This window comes from Peromyscus leucopus, chromosome 14 (assembly GCF_004664715.2).
Source record: "Peromyscus leucopus breed LL Stock chromosome 14, UCI_PerLeu_2.1, whole genome shotgun sequence".
NCBI classification, from domain to species: Eukaryota; Metazoa; Chordata; class Mammalia; order Rodentia; family Cricetidae; genus Peromyscus; species Peromyscus leucopus.
Window position 1 is genome coordinate 49,798,270 of NC_051075.1, and position 15,771 is coordinate 49,814,040.

Below are 15,771 nucleotides of genomic sequence, written 5' to 3' on the forward strand. Positions count from 1 at the left end.
GCAAGGTTGATGATCCCTTAAGACTGTATGCTACTGTGGCAGCTGTCCAGGAGTGAGATGAGTTTCCCCTAGGCTGTGAAGATCTGCTCAGCAGCCCCATGTGTCTGCACTTTGACCCACTGTGGGAAAAGTGCAGCTTAGAAGGTGGAAGGTTTGGGACTGACTCCGGGTAGGTTTGTTAACAATACAAATCAACTAAGAGTTTTAAAGTGCACTTTCCTCCTAACATTTTAACCACATTTTCCAGAGGTCTATTTTTTGTACCTTAAAATCTCTTTAATTTAAATTTCATTTATAAATTGAGCATTTTAAAGTACTTATCTGATCATTCTTCAGAAATGCATTTAGATCTGGTATTTATTAATTTAAAAAAATAAATGTTTAAACTTAAAATCATAAGGCTAAAAAGTTATTTAGAAATATTTTAAATTAGATTCAGTAGTTTAACTTTTTAATGATATTAATACGTAGGGTCTCTTAAAGTATTCCAGAAGGCAAATCCACACTGTTATTCCCATCCCAACACAAGCACTGTAGTCAGCCTGTGGGCTTTGTCTCCCTCTCTGATTCTCAGGTCACTTAAACAACCTCCACCACATCTGTGTATTGTGAAGCTTATCCTCATCCAGGAAGATGTTTTCAATTTCACCATCATTTCATTCTGAGGCCCCTTTCCTAAGCTTGCTTGGGGTTCCGCATGGTAGTGGCTGAAGTTGAATCTGATGATATGATGAGAACACATGAGGTCATCCTGCATAAATCCAGGATGCTTGATAAGTTCAGCCTGATAAGTTTACCAACTTGATAAGTTTATGCTTTTTTGGCAGTGGTGACTCTGAGGCTATGCCTTCCAAGTGGGCCTGTCCCCAAGCCTGCTGCCCTGGTCTTCAGGTTTCAAGTTATTAAATAATCAAGTTATTTAATAGAATGGGTCTGTAGTCTCCAGAATAGGTGACTGACTTATTTCAGTTGATCTATTGATTGCGTTATTATGCTCTGAATTCTTCTGTTCTTTTAAAACTAAAATTAGGTTCAGTGTTTTGCCTGTATGTACATGTGTGTACTATGTGCATGTCTGGTGTTCATGGAGGCCAGAAGAGCCTCAGATCCCCTGGAGCTGGAGTTATGGGTGATTGTGAGCCACCGTGTTCGGGCTAGGAACGTCTGCAAGGGCAGCCAGTGCTCTTCATTGCTGATCCCTCTCTCCAGCCCCCTCTCCATAGAGCACATAAACAGGGACTGTATGTGGGTCACAAGCTTGGCTTTCTCACACACAGGGTGATGTGAGATCTTAGCTATTCAGTTTGTATTATAAGCTCCCCTGCCCCGCCCTGCACCCCAACAATGTGTCAGCATTGTGCAGCAGAAATGCAGTGTGGCCTACACAGGTAATTTTAAATTTTGTGGTAGTCATACCACAAAAACAAATTATTTCCAATAGTTTTTAACCAAGTATCACTCGATTATTATTTCTACTTGCAATCAGTATAGGAATTGACACATTACATACTTTTTTCATACTTAGTCTTAACTAAGCACCATTTTAAGTGTTCAGTAGTCACATGTGTGGCCTCTGTTTTGGGCCTTTGCAACTTGTATTAGTATTACAATTGATTTGTGTGTAACTTCTTTATTTTAGGTGCAATTTTCTAGAATTGAGTAAAATACAAAGTTTTCTAAAGCACATATATTTCCTTTCTTTTAAAGGCCCTTCCTTCTTCCATGATTATAGTAGCAGTTTATTGTCCCGTGGTAGCTGCTGTTTTCATTGTTCTGAAGATGGTCAACTATCGACTGCACAGAGCACTTGATGCTGGAGAAATTGTGGATAGGCGCACAAATGAGTTCCCAGATCAGCGAGCCAAAGCCGAACAAGGCAACTGTTCAACTAGGAGGAAAGACAGCAATGGTCCCAGGTAAGAGATGAGCACACCTGCCTTGTAGATGTGATGGTGTGTGTACAGTATCCTAGGTGGGGAGGTCAGTGTGCCTGCCTTGTAGATGTGATGGTGTGTGTACAGCGATACGTTTGCTCTCTGGTCCCTGTTTTCTCCTCCATTCACACACCCATCTCTGTATGCCTCCCATTATTGAAAGCTTTAATATACCTTCCCCTCAACCGTTATGTAATCACCTCATCTGTTTATTAAGCAGGCATTTTACTCTTGTAATACTTTTGCTCATTTTGGTAATCACAAACTGCCATTGTTTTCCTTAATTATCCATTTGCATCTGTAAGCTTCTTAAAGTTGGGGACCTTGGTTTTCCTATAGACTAGTCTCAGCTCTTAAGTCAGTGTTTGGCACTAATAGTTTCTCAGTATTTGAAGTAGTAAAAGTACTTTTTCTTTGATATTTTTAAGGATACAACCTGCATTATATAGATGTATTGTAATTTAACCTCTGTTTTTAAAACAAGTTGGTTTTTGCTTTTTGTATGGATGTATGTCTGTGTACCATGTGCATGCCCGGTGCTCTTAGAAGCAGAAGGCATCAGGTTCTCTGGAACTGGAATTACAAATAGTTGTGAGCTGCCATGTGGGTGCTGGGGACCAAATCCCAGTTCTTTGCAAGAGCAGCCCATGCTCCTACCTGCTGAGCCATCGCTCTGCCCCTAGTTTTAGTTATTTGAATATTTTAAATTTAAATCTTGTGAAAAAGATCACTGTGTTACTCATTTTAAATTATTGTATTTTAATCTTAATTTATTAGAGATGTAATTACTGGAAAGGCTACATGTTACTAAGTTTTCTAATATCACGAAATTCCAAAGGTTTTTTTTTTTTCCGTTTTAACTACTGTGACCAATAGTTTGTGGTCTCTTACTTATTTTCTTTTAATTACACTGAGTATGTAGTATTCTGACAAAAAATGTAATAGCTCATTGTTGAAGTTTTAGATTACTAATGGGTTAGAAGTATTTTCATGTGTTGCTACTATTTGTATTTCTTACTCTGATGTCTATTTTGCTATTTGTAGTACTGTTTTTATGACTCAGAGTTCGGATTTATTAAAGATATTAAAATAGACTTTAAGCATGAGGAATGCAAAACAAAAACAAAAACAAACAAACAAGAAAACCCCAAGCCAGGCACGTGGGAAGGAAGGAAGGCAGGCAGGCAGGCAGGCAGGCTTTGCCAACAGCATGGGTCTGGCCTTCTCTGAGAGAGAGTAGCTGTAGTGGTATTGGCATTCATTTGATGAAGATAGACATTTATGGTGTTAGTCCTTCATGGTCTGTGTCATATACTTTCCTCAGCTTTAGCCTGTCTGTATGCCACAGTTTATATTATGTGTCAGTTTGTTGTTTATGTCCAAGTTCTGTAAGAATTTCCTCGTTATATAGACATTTACTCCAGTTTTCTTTCTTATTAATTTTTTTGGTTTTGCTCTTAAATTGTATTCAGTTTGAAAGCATCCTAACATAATTTTGATTTGTTTGTTTCTTCTATTAAATAATAAATTCATTAAATAATTTTTCTTTCTCAGCAATTTGAAATGCCTTTTTTCCATGCTGATGTTTTCAACTCACACAGTGTTCCCAGCATGGCTAGTCTGTGCACCATTAGGCAGCAGAAACTCAAGTCCTCTGTCTACAGAATGGTGTAGGGTTTCATTCATGCATTCTGTTTTCTTTTTCTTTTTTTGAGACAGGGTTTCTCTGTGTAGCTTTGTGCCTTTCCTGGAACTCGCTTTGGAGACCAGGCTGGCCTCGAACTCACAGAGATCTGCCTGCCTTTGCCTCCCGAGTGCTGGGATTAAAGGCGTGCATCACCACTGCCTGGCGCTTTCTGTTTTCATGTCATGGTCTTTATGGATGTTCCTAAATGTGTTTTATTTATTTTGTATGCTTTGTGTTATGTTGTATTTCTCTGTGAGGGGCAGTTTTTACACAGTGTGTTTACTTAAGTTAATGTTTGTAGCTTTTATTTATTTACATTCCATACTCTAGGGAGAGATTATAGTTTAGTCATTCTGCTAGTGGCCATTCAGATTATTTCCAACTTTCTCCTCTGGTAACGTTATTGCATATCTTCTGGTACACTTGTGCAAGCTGGTTCTTAGGGCATCTTTGAGTTCATTTTATTGGGTAATTTCAAGCTCTTTGCCAAAATGATTTTTATCAGTTAATTTTCAAAGTCCTTATTGTTCCATATCCACATAAACATTTGGTACTGGTGAAAATTTAACTTTGAGCCAGACAGAGTGGCACACACCTGTAATCCCAGCACCTGGTAGGCTGGCGCAGGATTACTGTGACTCTGAGATCTACCTGGCGGCAGAGGGGAACCCTCATCTCCAAAGACAAACAGCACTTTGCCATTCAGGAGTCTGAACTGTGCTTCACCGTGGCTTCCAGGTGAGCACTTCATCACTACCTTGGTGCCAGTTAGCGTTCTGTTCTTTCCTTTGCCCATTTGTGACGTGTGCAGCTTTCTGGTTCATGTATTCACACCACTCTTTATTACTTATGTGTGCTAAGGCATCTCTGAGTTTGCTGTGTTTCTTTCCGTAAGATTTCTTAGAGTTGTTATACTTTTGTTGTTGGTTTGAGATTGGATCTCAAATCACACGGGCCAGCCTTGCACTTATGCAGCTGAAGATGGCCTTGAACTCTTGATCCTTCTGCCTTCAACTCAAGGCGTTGGGCTTATAGGCTAGTACTATGACATTTGGTTTAGTTATCATACTTCTTAAGGTTTGTGTGTTTTTTGGATTTTGTTGGTACTGGGGATTAAATCCAGGACCTGGGGAATGCCAGGAAGGTTCTCTACCAGCTGAACTGTATCTTTAACCTTTTCTTGGATTTAATAAAGCAAAACTTACCCTTTTTTAGTAATTAACACTTTTGTGTTTTCCAGAAGTATTCCCTGTACAGACATCTGATATTCTTCTATATTTTTAAAAACTTTGTTTATTTTTGCATTTGAGTTTTATCTGAAATTACTTCAGTCCATAGTGTCATGTATGGGGCCAGACTTCATTTTTTCTCCAATATTGTTTAACCTACTCTTTTGGGTGGCAGCCACTGTATTCTCTGTGTTAGAAATGAAATTCCGTAGAATGTGAAGTAGAATGGGATATGTTCCTGACTGTCTTTTCTGCTGTGCTGATCCAGTCGCCTGTCCTCACAGTCTTTCTCATCTCAGATGCTTTCTGTGCAACTCTTGGTAGCCTTGTTCACGCCCAGGACTGCTGTAGTCACTTTGTCTGCTCTTTGTCCTTCGATACAGACTTTGTCATTCTTCTTGGAATTGCTTTGAAAACAGATTCTCCTTTTGAGTCTATATTTCTCTGTAGTATAAAACTTTTCTCCATTTATTTTTATCTTTCAAAATTCTTTTGGGTTTTATCGTTTCTCCATTAAAAATAAATTTGTTAATTTTTTTGTTTTCTACTTCAAAAGTTTTAAAATTTTATTGTCTTTTTTCCCTCTCTTAAATGTAACAGTTTTCATTATATCTAGAAATCTTAGTAAACTTGCTTATCAATGATGCACTTTGTGTAATGTCTTGGTTTCCTATGTGATGACAGTTTTATTTACCTTTTTTTTTTAACCTTTATTTATGGAGTTTTACCTTTATTTATGGATGGTAAATAAATAAACATACCTTTATTTATTTACCTTTTTAACCCTACTTCTTGTTTAATTGCTTTTTGTTGACTGTGGCTTTTAACACCTGTCTAAATTGAAATAGTACTAATGTACATCTTTATCTTTTCTTTTTTAAAGATTTTTTTAAATTAAAGAATTATATCACCTCCCATTTCCTCCCTCCACCTCCTCTTAGAAACCTACCCTCCAACTCCTCCATCCTTCCTCTCAAATCAACAACTTCTTTTTCTTTATTATTGTTACATATGTATCAATGTGTGTATGTATACACAATACATAAATATAACCTGCTGAGTCAGTTTTTGTTGTTGATGTATATATGGTTTCAGGGCTGATCACTTTGTATTGAACAACCAACCCCTGGAAAAGGCTAATTCTCCTTCTCCCAGCATATAGTTGGTTATCTCTGGGTAGGTGGGATCCCATGGGTGAGTGAGACCCAATGAAATGTCCCCCTTCCATGTTAGCATGTTTATTGATATTGCCATTGTTTGGGTCTTATTTATGCATTTATTTCTAAGGGACAGCAGCTTCCTGGTCCTCTAGCTATCACAGTCTTCCTGCCCCTCTTCCACATAGATGCAGGAGCTGTGATGTAGATGTATCCGCTAGGATGGGCTCCACCAGATCAATTGATCTCTGCGTTGTGTCCAGTTGTGGTTTTCTATGATGGTTTTCGTTTCTCCATAAAGAGAAACTTCTTTCATCAGGGATGGTAACTTTACTCACACCTTAAGATTTGGAGCTGGGATCCACAAATGAGAGAGAACATGCAGCATTTGTTTTTCTGGGTCTGAGTTCTTTCATTCAAGATAATCTTTTCTAGGTCCATTCATTTACTTGCAGATTTCATTTTTCTTTATAGCTAAATGCATTCCATTGTGCATGTACCTCGTTTTTTATTACCCATTCATCAGTTGAAGGACATTCGGATTGTCTCCATCTCTGAGCTGTTGTAATTAGAGCAGCAATGAGCATGGCTGAGCAAGGGTCTGTGAAGTAGAATGTGGAACCCTCTGGGTATATCCAAGGAACTGTGTAGCTGGGCCATAGGGTAGGTTTAGTTTTAGTGTTTTGAGGATTCTCCATCTTTTCAAAACTTGACTGTTGAAATTTCTGCTGTAGGCTTTTGTTTTTACATCTCCTTTTCACTCTCCCACTTGTGAGTCTCACATTCTGTTCTGAGGGAGGAGACCATCAGGACTACATATAGTTTCTCTCTAGAGTCAGCTGCTGTGCTTGATACCTTGGGGCAGTCAGTTTATTGTATGAGTGAATGATTCCTGGGGCCTTGTGGTTGTTTTCAGTGCCCGCTCTTATGTGATACAGTAGTTCAAAACTACTTAGATCTTTATCTTAAAGACTTAGAATCCTTAATTCTTTTAATATATTTTTAAAGCATCAGGAGAAGAAGTGAATCATGGAATTTAAGGATTTGGATGCTAGTGTTCTAGAGACTGCATTTTCTGTTTCTCATGGCACTAGTACTTGTAATACTTAAACCAAAGCTCTATTTAATCTATATGAAGTTGGATTTTAGGCTAAGGTTTCTGAAAGAGATTTCAGATTTCTGACTCTGCTTAGGGACGTTGTTTTTCATCTATTCTTGTTTTTATAAACATTATAATCTAGATTACAATTGTAAACTTGTGTTATAAGGGTGTTATGGCATTTCTGACCAAAGCCTGGGCCTCACAGTTTGTGATGTCTCCTCTGTAATTCATATTGGACTTCTGCTTCTCTGCCTTTCCTTGTGCTTGGTTCTGTGTTTCGTTTTTTTTAACAGATGGGGAAATTAAGGCATCAAGTTTGAGGTTCCCTGAATTTGGTCCATGGCTTACTGCAGCGAACCACTTTGTGAACTGTTGAGCTCACATGTGTGTGCTGAGCACTCCATTGCCAACCCTGGCATCTCACTGTGAAGGAAAGCGTGTGCCTCATTTTGTGTCCTTGCTGTATTTAACCCACAACCTAGGGTTGTAGAGAAGAGAGAAGAATAGTCATTTTATTAGAGGATTTTTAAAAACTTATTTTTATTTTATGTGCATTGGTATTTTACCTGCATGTATGTCTGTTGGAAGGTGTCAGATCTTGGAGTTGTGAGCTGCCATGTGGGTGCTGGGAATTGAACCCGGGTCCTCTAAGAGAACAACCAGTTCTCTTAACCGCTGAGCCATTTCTCCAGTCCTTATTAGAGGATTTTAAGATAAAGGAGCTGTTCTTTCTTTCTTTCCTTTTTAGCTTAGTCATTTTCATTTCTTGAATATTTCCTCTCTTACCCCTCTGTGTTGACTAGGGACAGTGTTTGTTCTAGATCATTGTTTCTCATCTGGGAGTGATACTGGCTCCTGGGCATCTGGCAGTTCTAGACTTCCCACAACTGGGGTCTGCTGCTGGCATCAGTGGTGGGAGGGAAGGACCAGGAATGCTGCCAGCTGTTGTGTGCAGGCCTGTCCCCCACAGTCATGACTTATGGACCCCAGTGTCAGCAGGGACGGAGTGAAGAAACCTGCCTGGAGTGACAGGGAGTAATGGCAGTTGGGGACAGAAGGAAGCTAGGTGTCTGCTGTTGAAGGACAGACAGCACAGTTTCTTAGAAAGAGTGTGCGTGCCTTTATGTTTTACAGACTGGGCCTCAAACAGACCTGCACCAAGTACATGGCAGATGAAGAGCAGGTTGGTCCACACACTGTCAACAGTTTAGCTTGTTCACGTTGACATCTTCTGCTAGAGTTTACCTCTGTAATATTTTACTTTTTCATATGTAAAACAAGGATAGTGACATTTACAAATTTTAGGGAGGATTTCATCAGAAAATAAAAACAAAAACACTTCTAAGACTGGGATATGGTCATTTATATTATGACCACTTGGATTTTTTTTTTAAATCAGAAATGGTTTATGAAAGTGAATAAGATAGTTTCGCCTCTGGCTGAATAAACAATTACCTGTCCATACAGTGGAATGTTTTTTGGCTACAAGTATAAATGAAGTGTTACATGTTAAATGTGAATGACTCTTGAATATGTTATGTTAAGGGGAGGAAGCCATTTCTAGCCACTGTGTGCTGCATGCTTCCTACTTCCATTGGTATGAAATGCCCAGGTGAGCACATTTGTAGAGATAGAAAGTAGGTCAGTGTTTGCCTAGTGCAGGAGATGGAAAGACAGAAGCAACGGGTAAAAGTCTTTGTTTTTGAAGTGATGGCAGTGTTCTAAAACTGAGTGTGACGATGGCTTCGTCACTTTATGAATATATAGGAATACTGAGTTCTAAAGTTTAAATGGATGTGTTCTGGGGTATAGGAATGAAGGTAATGTGTAGATACAAAGCGAGATGAGGGTTCCCATCTTTCCTCTGGTATTAGTGTTTGCTCCCCTTGTCTTCCTTTTGCCCTGTGTCCTTCGGTTCCTGTGGGTCTGATTGAGTGGGTGCATTCTAGTGACTCGGCCGCGTGTCTCTCAGAGACCCAGTGTGATGAGAGCCGCCACGCCACATACTCAAGTTCTTGGTGTGGATTTTTGAGCTGGTGTCAGTAAATACTGAGCAGCTAGCACACTGGAGCGCATTCCCTCTCCTTATGTAAGGTATTGCTGTACTGGGTTGGCCATGAACTTGGACTAGTTTCTAGGATGGTGTAGTTAGTTCTTAATGGCCTAAACTCATTAAGCAAACCAGGAACATTATAGTTTGGAGGCCTTTATTAACAGAAAAAATATAAACCAAACTGCTGCTATAGTAAATACTTGCAAAGATATGCTGGCAGGTGAATTCCCTTTTGATTGTATCAGAGTAGTCATCCAGACACACATTAGGGTTTTTATTTTATTTAATTTTTTTTCTCACAATACTAGAAAATCTGCATGTGGGGGCATCTTCAGGTGTGTCAGGATCCAGAGGATAAACTCACTTCATGACACTGCTCCCCATTTTGGTATCCAGGTTCTGATCTTTCAGTCAGCTGCTGCTGCTGCTGCTGATTTTATTTGAGAGAGAGGACCTCACTATGAAGCTCTGGCTGGCCTAGAATTTGATATGTGAACCGTGCTGGTCTTGGATTCACAGAGATAGGCCTGCTGCTGCTCCCTGAGTGCTGAGATTAAAAGTGACGCCATCATCCTGGCCTCAGTCAGTGTCTGCAGCAGCCCCAGGCTTTAAACTCGTAACATCAAGGCTACCAGATACATGGGCTGGAGAGATGGCTCAGCAGCTAAGACCACTGGCTGCTCTTCCAGAGGACCTGGGTTTGGTTCCCAGCACCCACGTGGCAGCTCACCACCACCTGTAACTTCAGATCCTGGTGACCCAATGCCCTCTCCTGGTCTCTGCAGACGTCAGACACACACGGTGCACAGACATTCACACACATAAAATTAAGGTGAAAAAAAATAAGCAGATACAGAGAGATTTATTTCATCTGTAGAACACTCCTGGACGGATCCATACTAGTTTGGACTGGACTAATACGCTTTCTCTGGAACTAGTCTCAGAGGCTCAGCTGAGTTGTGTTGATAGTCTTTGGTAGGCAGAGCCCATTTGTCAGATAACACATTCTAAACCTTGGCAGAGTTTGGGCTGAAGAGATTAGATCAGTGGAAAATTTGGGGTTGCTTTTTTTGGTGAACCAGGGAGTTGGATTAGATACCGGATGGCAAGGCTTTAAACCCAAACAGGTAAACAATTTCCAGTAAAAAACAGGATTATGAGTTGCTTTAAGAGTTGTGTTCCTAGCTGGGCGGTGGTGGCGCACGCCTTTAATCCCAGCATTGGAGAGACAGAGCAAGGTGGATCTCTGTGAGTTCGAAGCCAGCCTGGGCTACAGAGTGAGTTCCAGGAAAGGCGCAAAACTACAGAGAAACCCTGTCTCAAAAAACAAAAAAAAAAAAAAAAAAAGAGTTGTGTTCCTCAGGAAACATATAACTTTAAGATTTTGAAATTTGATATTTTTTCTTAATTTTTGCTATTATTTCTAAGTAGTGTGTGTGGTATCATCAGCTCTTTGAGCCTTACCCTTTGATTTTCTAAGACCATGTAACATCACTTTTTATCATTGGAATCTAGCTCAGCAAACATAAATCTTTGTTTTCTATTTGGTTTTGGTTTTGGTTTTAGTATGGTTTGTCCTGAAACTTACTCTGTAGCCCAGGCTGGCCTCTTAATTCACAGAGGTCTTCCTGCCTCTGCCTCCAAAGTGCTGGATCAGAGGCGTGTGCCACTATGCTGGGCAGGAAACGTCAATTTAAACTCACAGGCTTCTAGCTCTTCACAGCAGTTAGATCCCAAGTAAGTTCACTTGACCTACAGAAACACAACTGTGAACCGTTCACCCAGGAGGAGTCTTCTCTGGAATGCTCTTCTCTGTGTCATACAATTAGTCAGATGGATCTCTCAGAGACATCAGCTAACGTGCTATCTGATTGCCTTCAATTGGCCTCTTCACTTGCTCTTGGGAGGCAAATGGCAATAACTTCTTTGCAAGAGTGGTTTTATGGCATGTGTCATCAATTATTTACTTTCTGTAATTAAGGTCAGTTTCTCCTCGGGTTTTATGTGGACAGTTTGAGAGAGGAGTTTGAGTACCTCCAAACAGTGATGTGGTTATTAGATAGTTCCAACTTTCAGATTTACAAACTAGTCCTCATTCTTTGTTTATTTTACTCTTTGAAAAAAAAAACAAAACAAAACAGGACCTCGTCGGTGCGGTGGCGCACGCCTTAATCCCAGCACTTGGGGGGCAGAGGAAGTCGGATCTCTGTGAGTTTGCGGCCAGCCTGGGCTACAGACTGAGTTTTAGGACAGAAAGAACTAGTAGAGACCCTGTTGCAAAAACAACAAAAAGAAAAGAAAAAAACCAGGACCTCTTGGTTTTACAGAAAACAAGATCGAACCCCAAATGAAGGTGATCATTGTGATAGTTGATGACAGTTGCTTCTCATTTTCCTGCACAGCGATCCTGGTGGAGGGATTGAGATGTCGGAATTCATCCGAGAGGCCACCCCTCCGGTCGGCTGCAGTTCAAGAAATTCTTACGCTGGTCTAGACCCAAGCAACCAGGTAGGACTGTGCTACTGTATTGTGCCTGATTCCCTTCCCAGTGGAGGTGCCAAGTTGTTCTCACACTTGGGGCCATCGGTTCATGGCTCTCTCTCGGATGGTCATTTTTGATTGGTGTATACCATCTTCATTCATTTTTAGTTTCTAATTTGATTTGTATGGGTGTTTTGCACCATGCATGTTCCCGTAGAGATGAAAATAGTGCGTCAGGTCCTCTGAAACTGGAGCTGCGGATGGTGTGTGCCGCTGTGTGGTGCTGGGAATCAAACTCAGGTCTTCTTAAGAGCAGAGGATCCTCCTGAGCCATCCACCTAGTCCCTGATTGTCACTTCTTACTAACTTGTTCACACTGCTGATGTGTATTTGCTGACTGGGCACCACATGCTCTGCCTATCTTAGCTGTTGGTGAAGCAGCTGTAAATGCCTTAGGAATCGAGCTCACCTGCTTCATCCTCCTCCCTTTCCTTGTCCACATCGGAAACAGATGTCTGCCTGGCTAAAAATATAAATACCCCAAATCTCAGTCTTGGAAATGCTAAGGGTAAAGCTAGAAGTAGACCAGAAGTCAACTTCTGACTGTTGTAATGTATTGCTGTTGTGTAACTTTTGATCTTGGAATGTGTGTGACTCGGAAAGCGTTTCCTTAGACAGGGTTGTGGCCTGTTGTGTGCCTGACCTCCTCTCTGCTCCCCTCCTCTCTCTCCCTTGTCCTGAACATGTGCTGCACCAGGCCAGTCCTTTCCCGCTTGCTTTCTCAGCAGATGGCTGGAGTGAAGTAAGCTCTGGAAGGAACTTTTCATAGAAGAACCTTACGTGACGATGGGGTTTTGTGGTCATGTGTCAGTCCTTCCATTATGAAAAGGAAACGGCTGATTTCCATCAGGGTCTAGCGGAGGACTCACTTCCTGAATCTCATTCCAGCGTTCCTGTTGTCACATACTCAGCTCTGCTGTCACATCCGTAGCTTGTGGATTGAAATGCTCTTCCTCCCTTACCCCTGATGTCCCAGAGAGACTCTTGGTTCTTGTCTCCTGTCCTACTTTAACTCTTTGGAAACTGCCCCCAAATCCTCAGTGTTTTCAGACCTTGTGGCGTTGGCCCTTTTTGCACATAGCACTTAGTTTCTGGTGTGTGACGTGTGGTGAGTTAGAAGCCTCCAGAGGGGACTTTCTTCTTGCTACTCTGTAGTGTGCTGCCTTGTGCTCAGCTGACTGAGTTTGTGCTTGCTAATTTCCTTTCTGTGTGTGGATAATAAAGTTTTACAGATAGATTTGAACTCAGCCCCTCACTTAACAGTAGCCGTCCTGGTTCTCTGAATGCTTGCTCGTAGTATCCACCTACTGATAGCTGAACATGAAGAGCAGTGTTGAACCACAGACTGAACCAGAATCTCCAACAGGTCTTGTTTCCTAATCCATATTCATAGTTTTGCTCCAAGTTTAAGTGAATTCTTAGCAACAGTTTTTATTGTGAAATCATTGCACGTGATAGAACAGAGAGCGTGTTAAGTTCTTCCCATCCTCTATGGAATGGGGAAATTTGTATAAAAAAATCCAGGAAATGACTACTGAGACAAAAAGGCCTCGTTTCCATGGTAACGGTCGGTCCTCTGAAGTTTCAGGTTGCACAGTGTTTGTTTGGAGTGGAGCCCTGCTACCCAGCTTCTCGTTCTCTTGGTTGTCTTCATGCTTTCCTCAGTTTCTCTTTGTAGAGTGAACAACTGAATCCTTAATCACCGGACTGTTTGTATTCTTGGTTAACCCTGGCCTTGTACAAGTGCAGGTAGCCCTGGAGTCGTCCTCCCGCTCCACCGGTGTTTGGAAAGCCAGTCTTTTTTTTAGAATGACAGGACATAGCAGAAACCGGTCACCTTTGGGAACCTGCCCTGGTGTCTGTTCTGTCGGTCTGTCTCTGCTTGTTTCTGGAGAATAATTAAAGTGTGTGTGCATCTAAACACACACCGTAGACAATTGTGGTTCCTTAAATAGTAATTCTTACATTAAAACGGGAAAATATTTTAAGTTTTTTTTTTTTTTTTTTACTCCTTGGTATTTTGTACTGTTTATAATATGTAATGTTTTTTTTTTTTTTTTTTAACTATTCTTACCTTTTGGGGACGCTAAAGTGGAGAAGTTGATTAGGCCATTTGTAGATCCGTGGTTGCTACCAACATATGCAGATACACGTTTTCTTGTTTGTTATGTAGCTTTCTTACATGCTGTCGTGATTGGTCATGTGACTGTGTTCTGTACCCAGTGGTGACCTTGTCCGGGTGGAGCTATCCTGGCTTCCTTTGTCTTTTTTTTTTTTTTTTTTTTTTTTTTTTTTTTTTTTTTTTTTTTTTTACTTGTGATCTCGTGTCTCTGCTCTGTGAGTGCTTACTGGCATACCGGCCCTTTGGCTCTTTCTAACTGCCCCTTCCCATCCTGGCTCTCCTCTGCCTTAATCATTATCCCTCACTCCCCCTGGCCTGCACCTCCCCCTTCTTTCAAATAGTTCGGTGTTTGTAAATGCTCAAGGTAAATATTTGGTCTCAGATGGTGACTTGGTCACTGTCAAAGAGATTGTGACTGGAGTAACCATTGTTATGTGATCTGTTACTAAGGAATTAAGCACAAAATCCATTCACAAACTTATAATTGCCATCAAAATTGCCCAAAAAAGAACTGACTTCAGAGAAGAATAATTCCAGCTAGAGAGCAAGGCAAGGCTCCATGTAGGATGTGGCCTTGCCTGACATCTGCAACCCTTGCTGGGTCTTTGCTCTAGTGCTTATCATAGGGAAGAAACACAGGCCTGTTTATGTAAACCATTTAAGTGAAAAACGTCACTTCCAAGTGTAGGAGGTACCACCACTTTTCTTATTTCTTTTCCTGTTTACAAAATACCAAATGAGGGCTAAAGAAGAAAACTGGAGTCATGATGTCACACATGATAAAAACTGAAGACACAGTGGAGTCATAGTGTGGGTCCCCTGTGGGTGTGCCGCAGATGTCAGCGTCAGGAGCTTCTGCAGTTTAGTTAAGAGTCTGATTCTGAGGAGGGGTGTGGGAGAGAAACGCATTAAGAATCAATATCCATGTTATCTCCTAAGACCTCTGCTATCAGTAGACAGTAGATTCCTCACCTGAGAGGCATTGGGAGAAGTGGGGATTGGTGTTTGCCGGTCTGGAGGAGGCTGGTGCTGGCTGGCATGGTCTCAGTTCTGGAGGCTTGTGCATAGAGCCCAGGGCTGAGCGCAGCAGCTGCCGCTCTGATCTGTCGTTGGAAGCAGCGGGGCAGGGGCAGGGGCAGGGGCAGAGGCGTCTCCAAGCACAGACACCATCTCTGTCTGGACCTTCCTGAGGCTTTCCCCTTATAGCAGTCATCAGAACTAGGTCCTGTAGCCCCTCTCTAGGTGAGACTGGGGTCCACTTCTCATAGATCCAAAGACATGGTGCAACATCTGGATAAAGTGGGCAGCTTAGCAAGAGGGGAAACGGAAACATTGGAGATTGTGAGCAGATAGCTAACACTCAGTTCACACAGTTTATTTTGTAAGTTTAAGTTCCCAGAGGGTATGCATTAAATGGTGTCTGTATTTACTTGTTTAAAAATTCAACTAGGAAGTTACTATGTGTTCATCTTTTTTTTTTTCTCTCTCTCTCTCTTTTTTTTTTCTCGAGACAGGGTTTCTCTGCGTAGCTTGGTAGCCCAGGTTGGCCTCAAACTCACAGAGATCTGCCTGGCTCTGCCTCCCGAGTGCTGGGGTTAAAGGCGTGCGCCACCACCGCCCGGCCCCGTGTTCATCTTTCTAGTAGACAAATAATATTTTTCCTTATAACTTGCCTAAACCAAACTGTTTAGCAGTCATTTTAAGAATGGAACTTTGTTTTACAGCAAAAAACTAGGGGCTTACTTATTATTAGTTTTTAATTTTGGAAATAGGTTCTCACTATATAGCCAGGTTGGCTTCAACTTGAAATCTTTCCCCCTCCGCCTCCCATGTGCTAGAATTATGGGCTGGTAACACCAAGCCTTATGACTGTTTCCTTTCAGGGGCAGTACAGTGCCTCATGGTGTATTTAAAGCAGATGTTAAGAGATCATGAGAGGATCAAGT

The 15,771-nt window shown here is 41.3% G+C and overlaps 1 protein-coding gene across 5 annotated transcripts in view; it reads left to right on the top strand.

Moving 5' to 3' along the window:
• The window catches only part of Pcnx1 (pecanex 1), a 149,390-nt gene that overhangs the window by 33,894 nt on the left and 99,725 nt on the right, over positions 1-15,771 (top strand). For all 5 annotated transcript variants that reach the window (XM_028877416.2, XM_028877438.2, XM_028877426.2 and 2 more), the window contains exons 2-3: positions 1,708-1,916; positions 11,565-11,670. In XM_028877416.2, the coding sequence (XP_028733249.1) occupies positions 1,708-1,916; positions 11,565-11,670 (315 nt within the window). The remainder of the gene's footprint in view (positions 1-1,707; positions 1,917-11,564; positions 11,671-15,771) is intronic.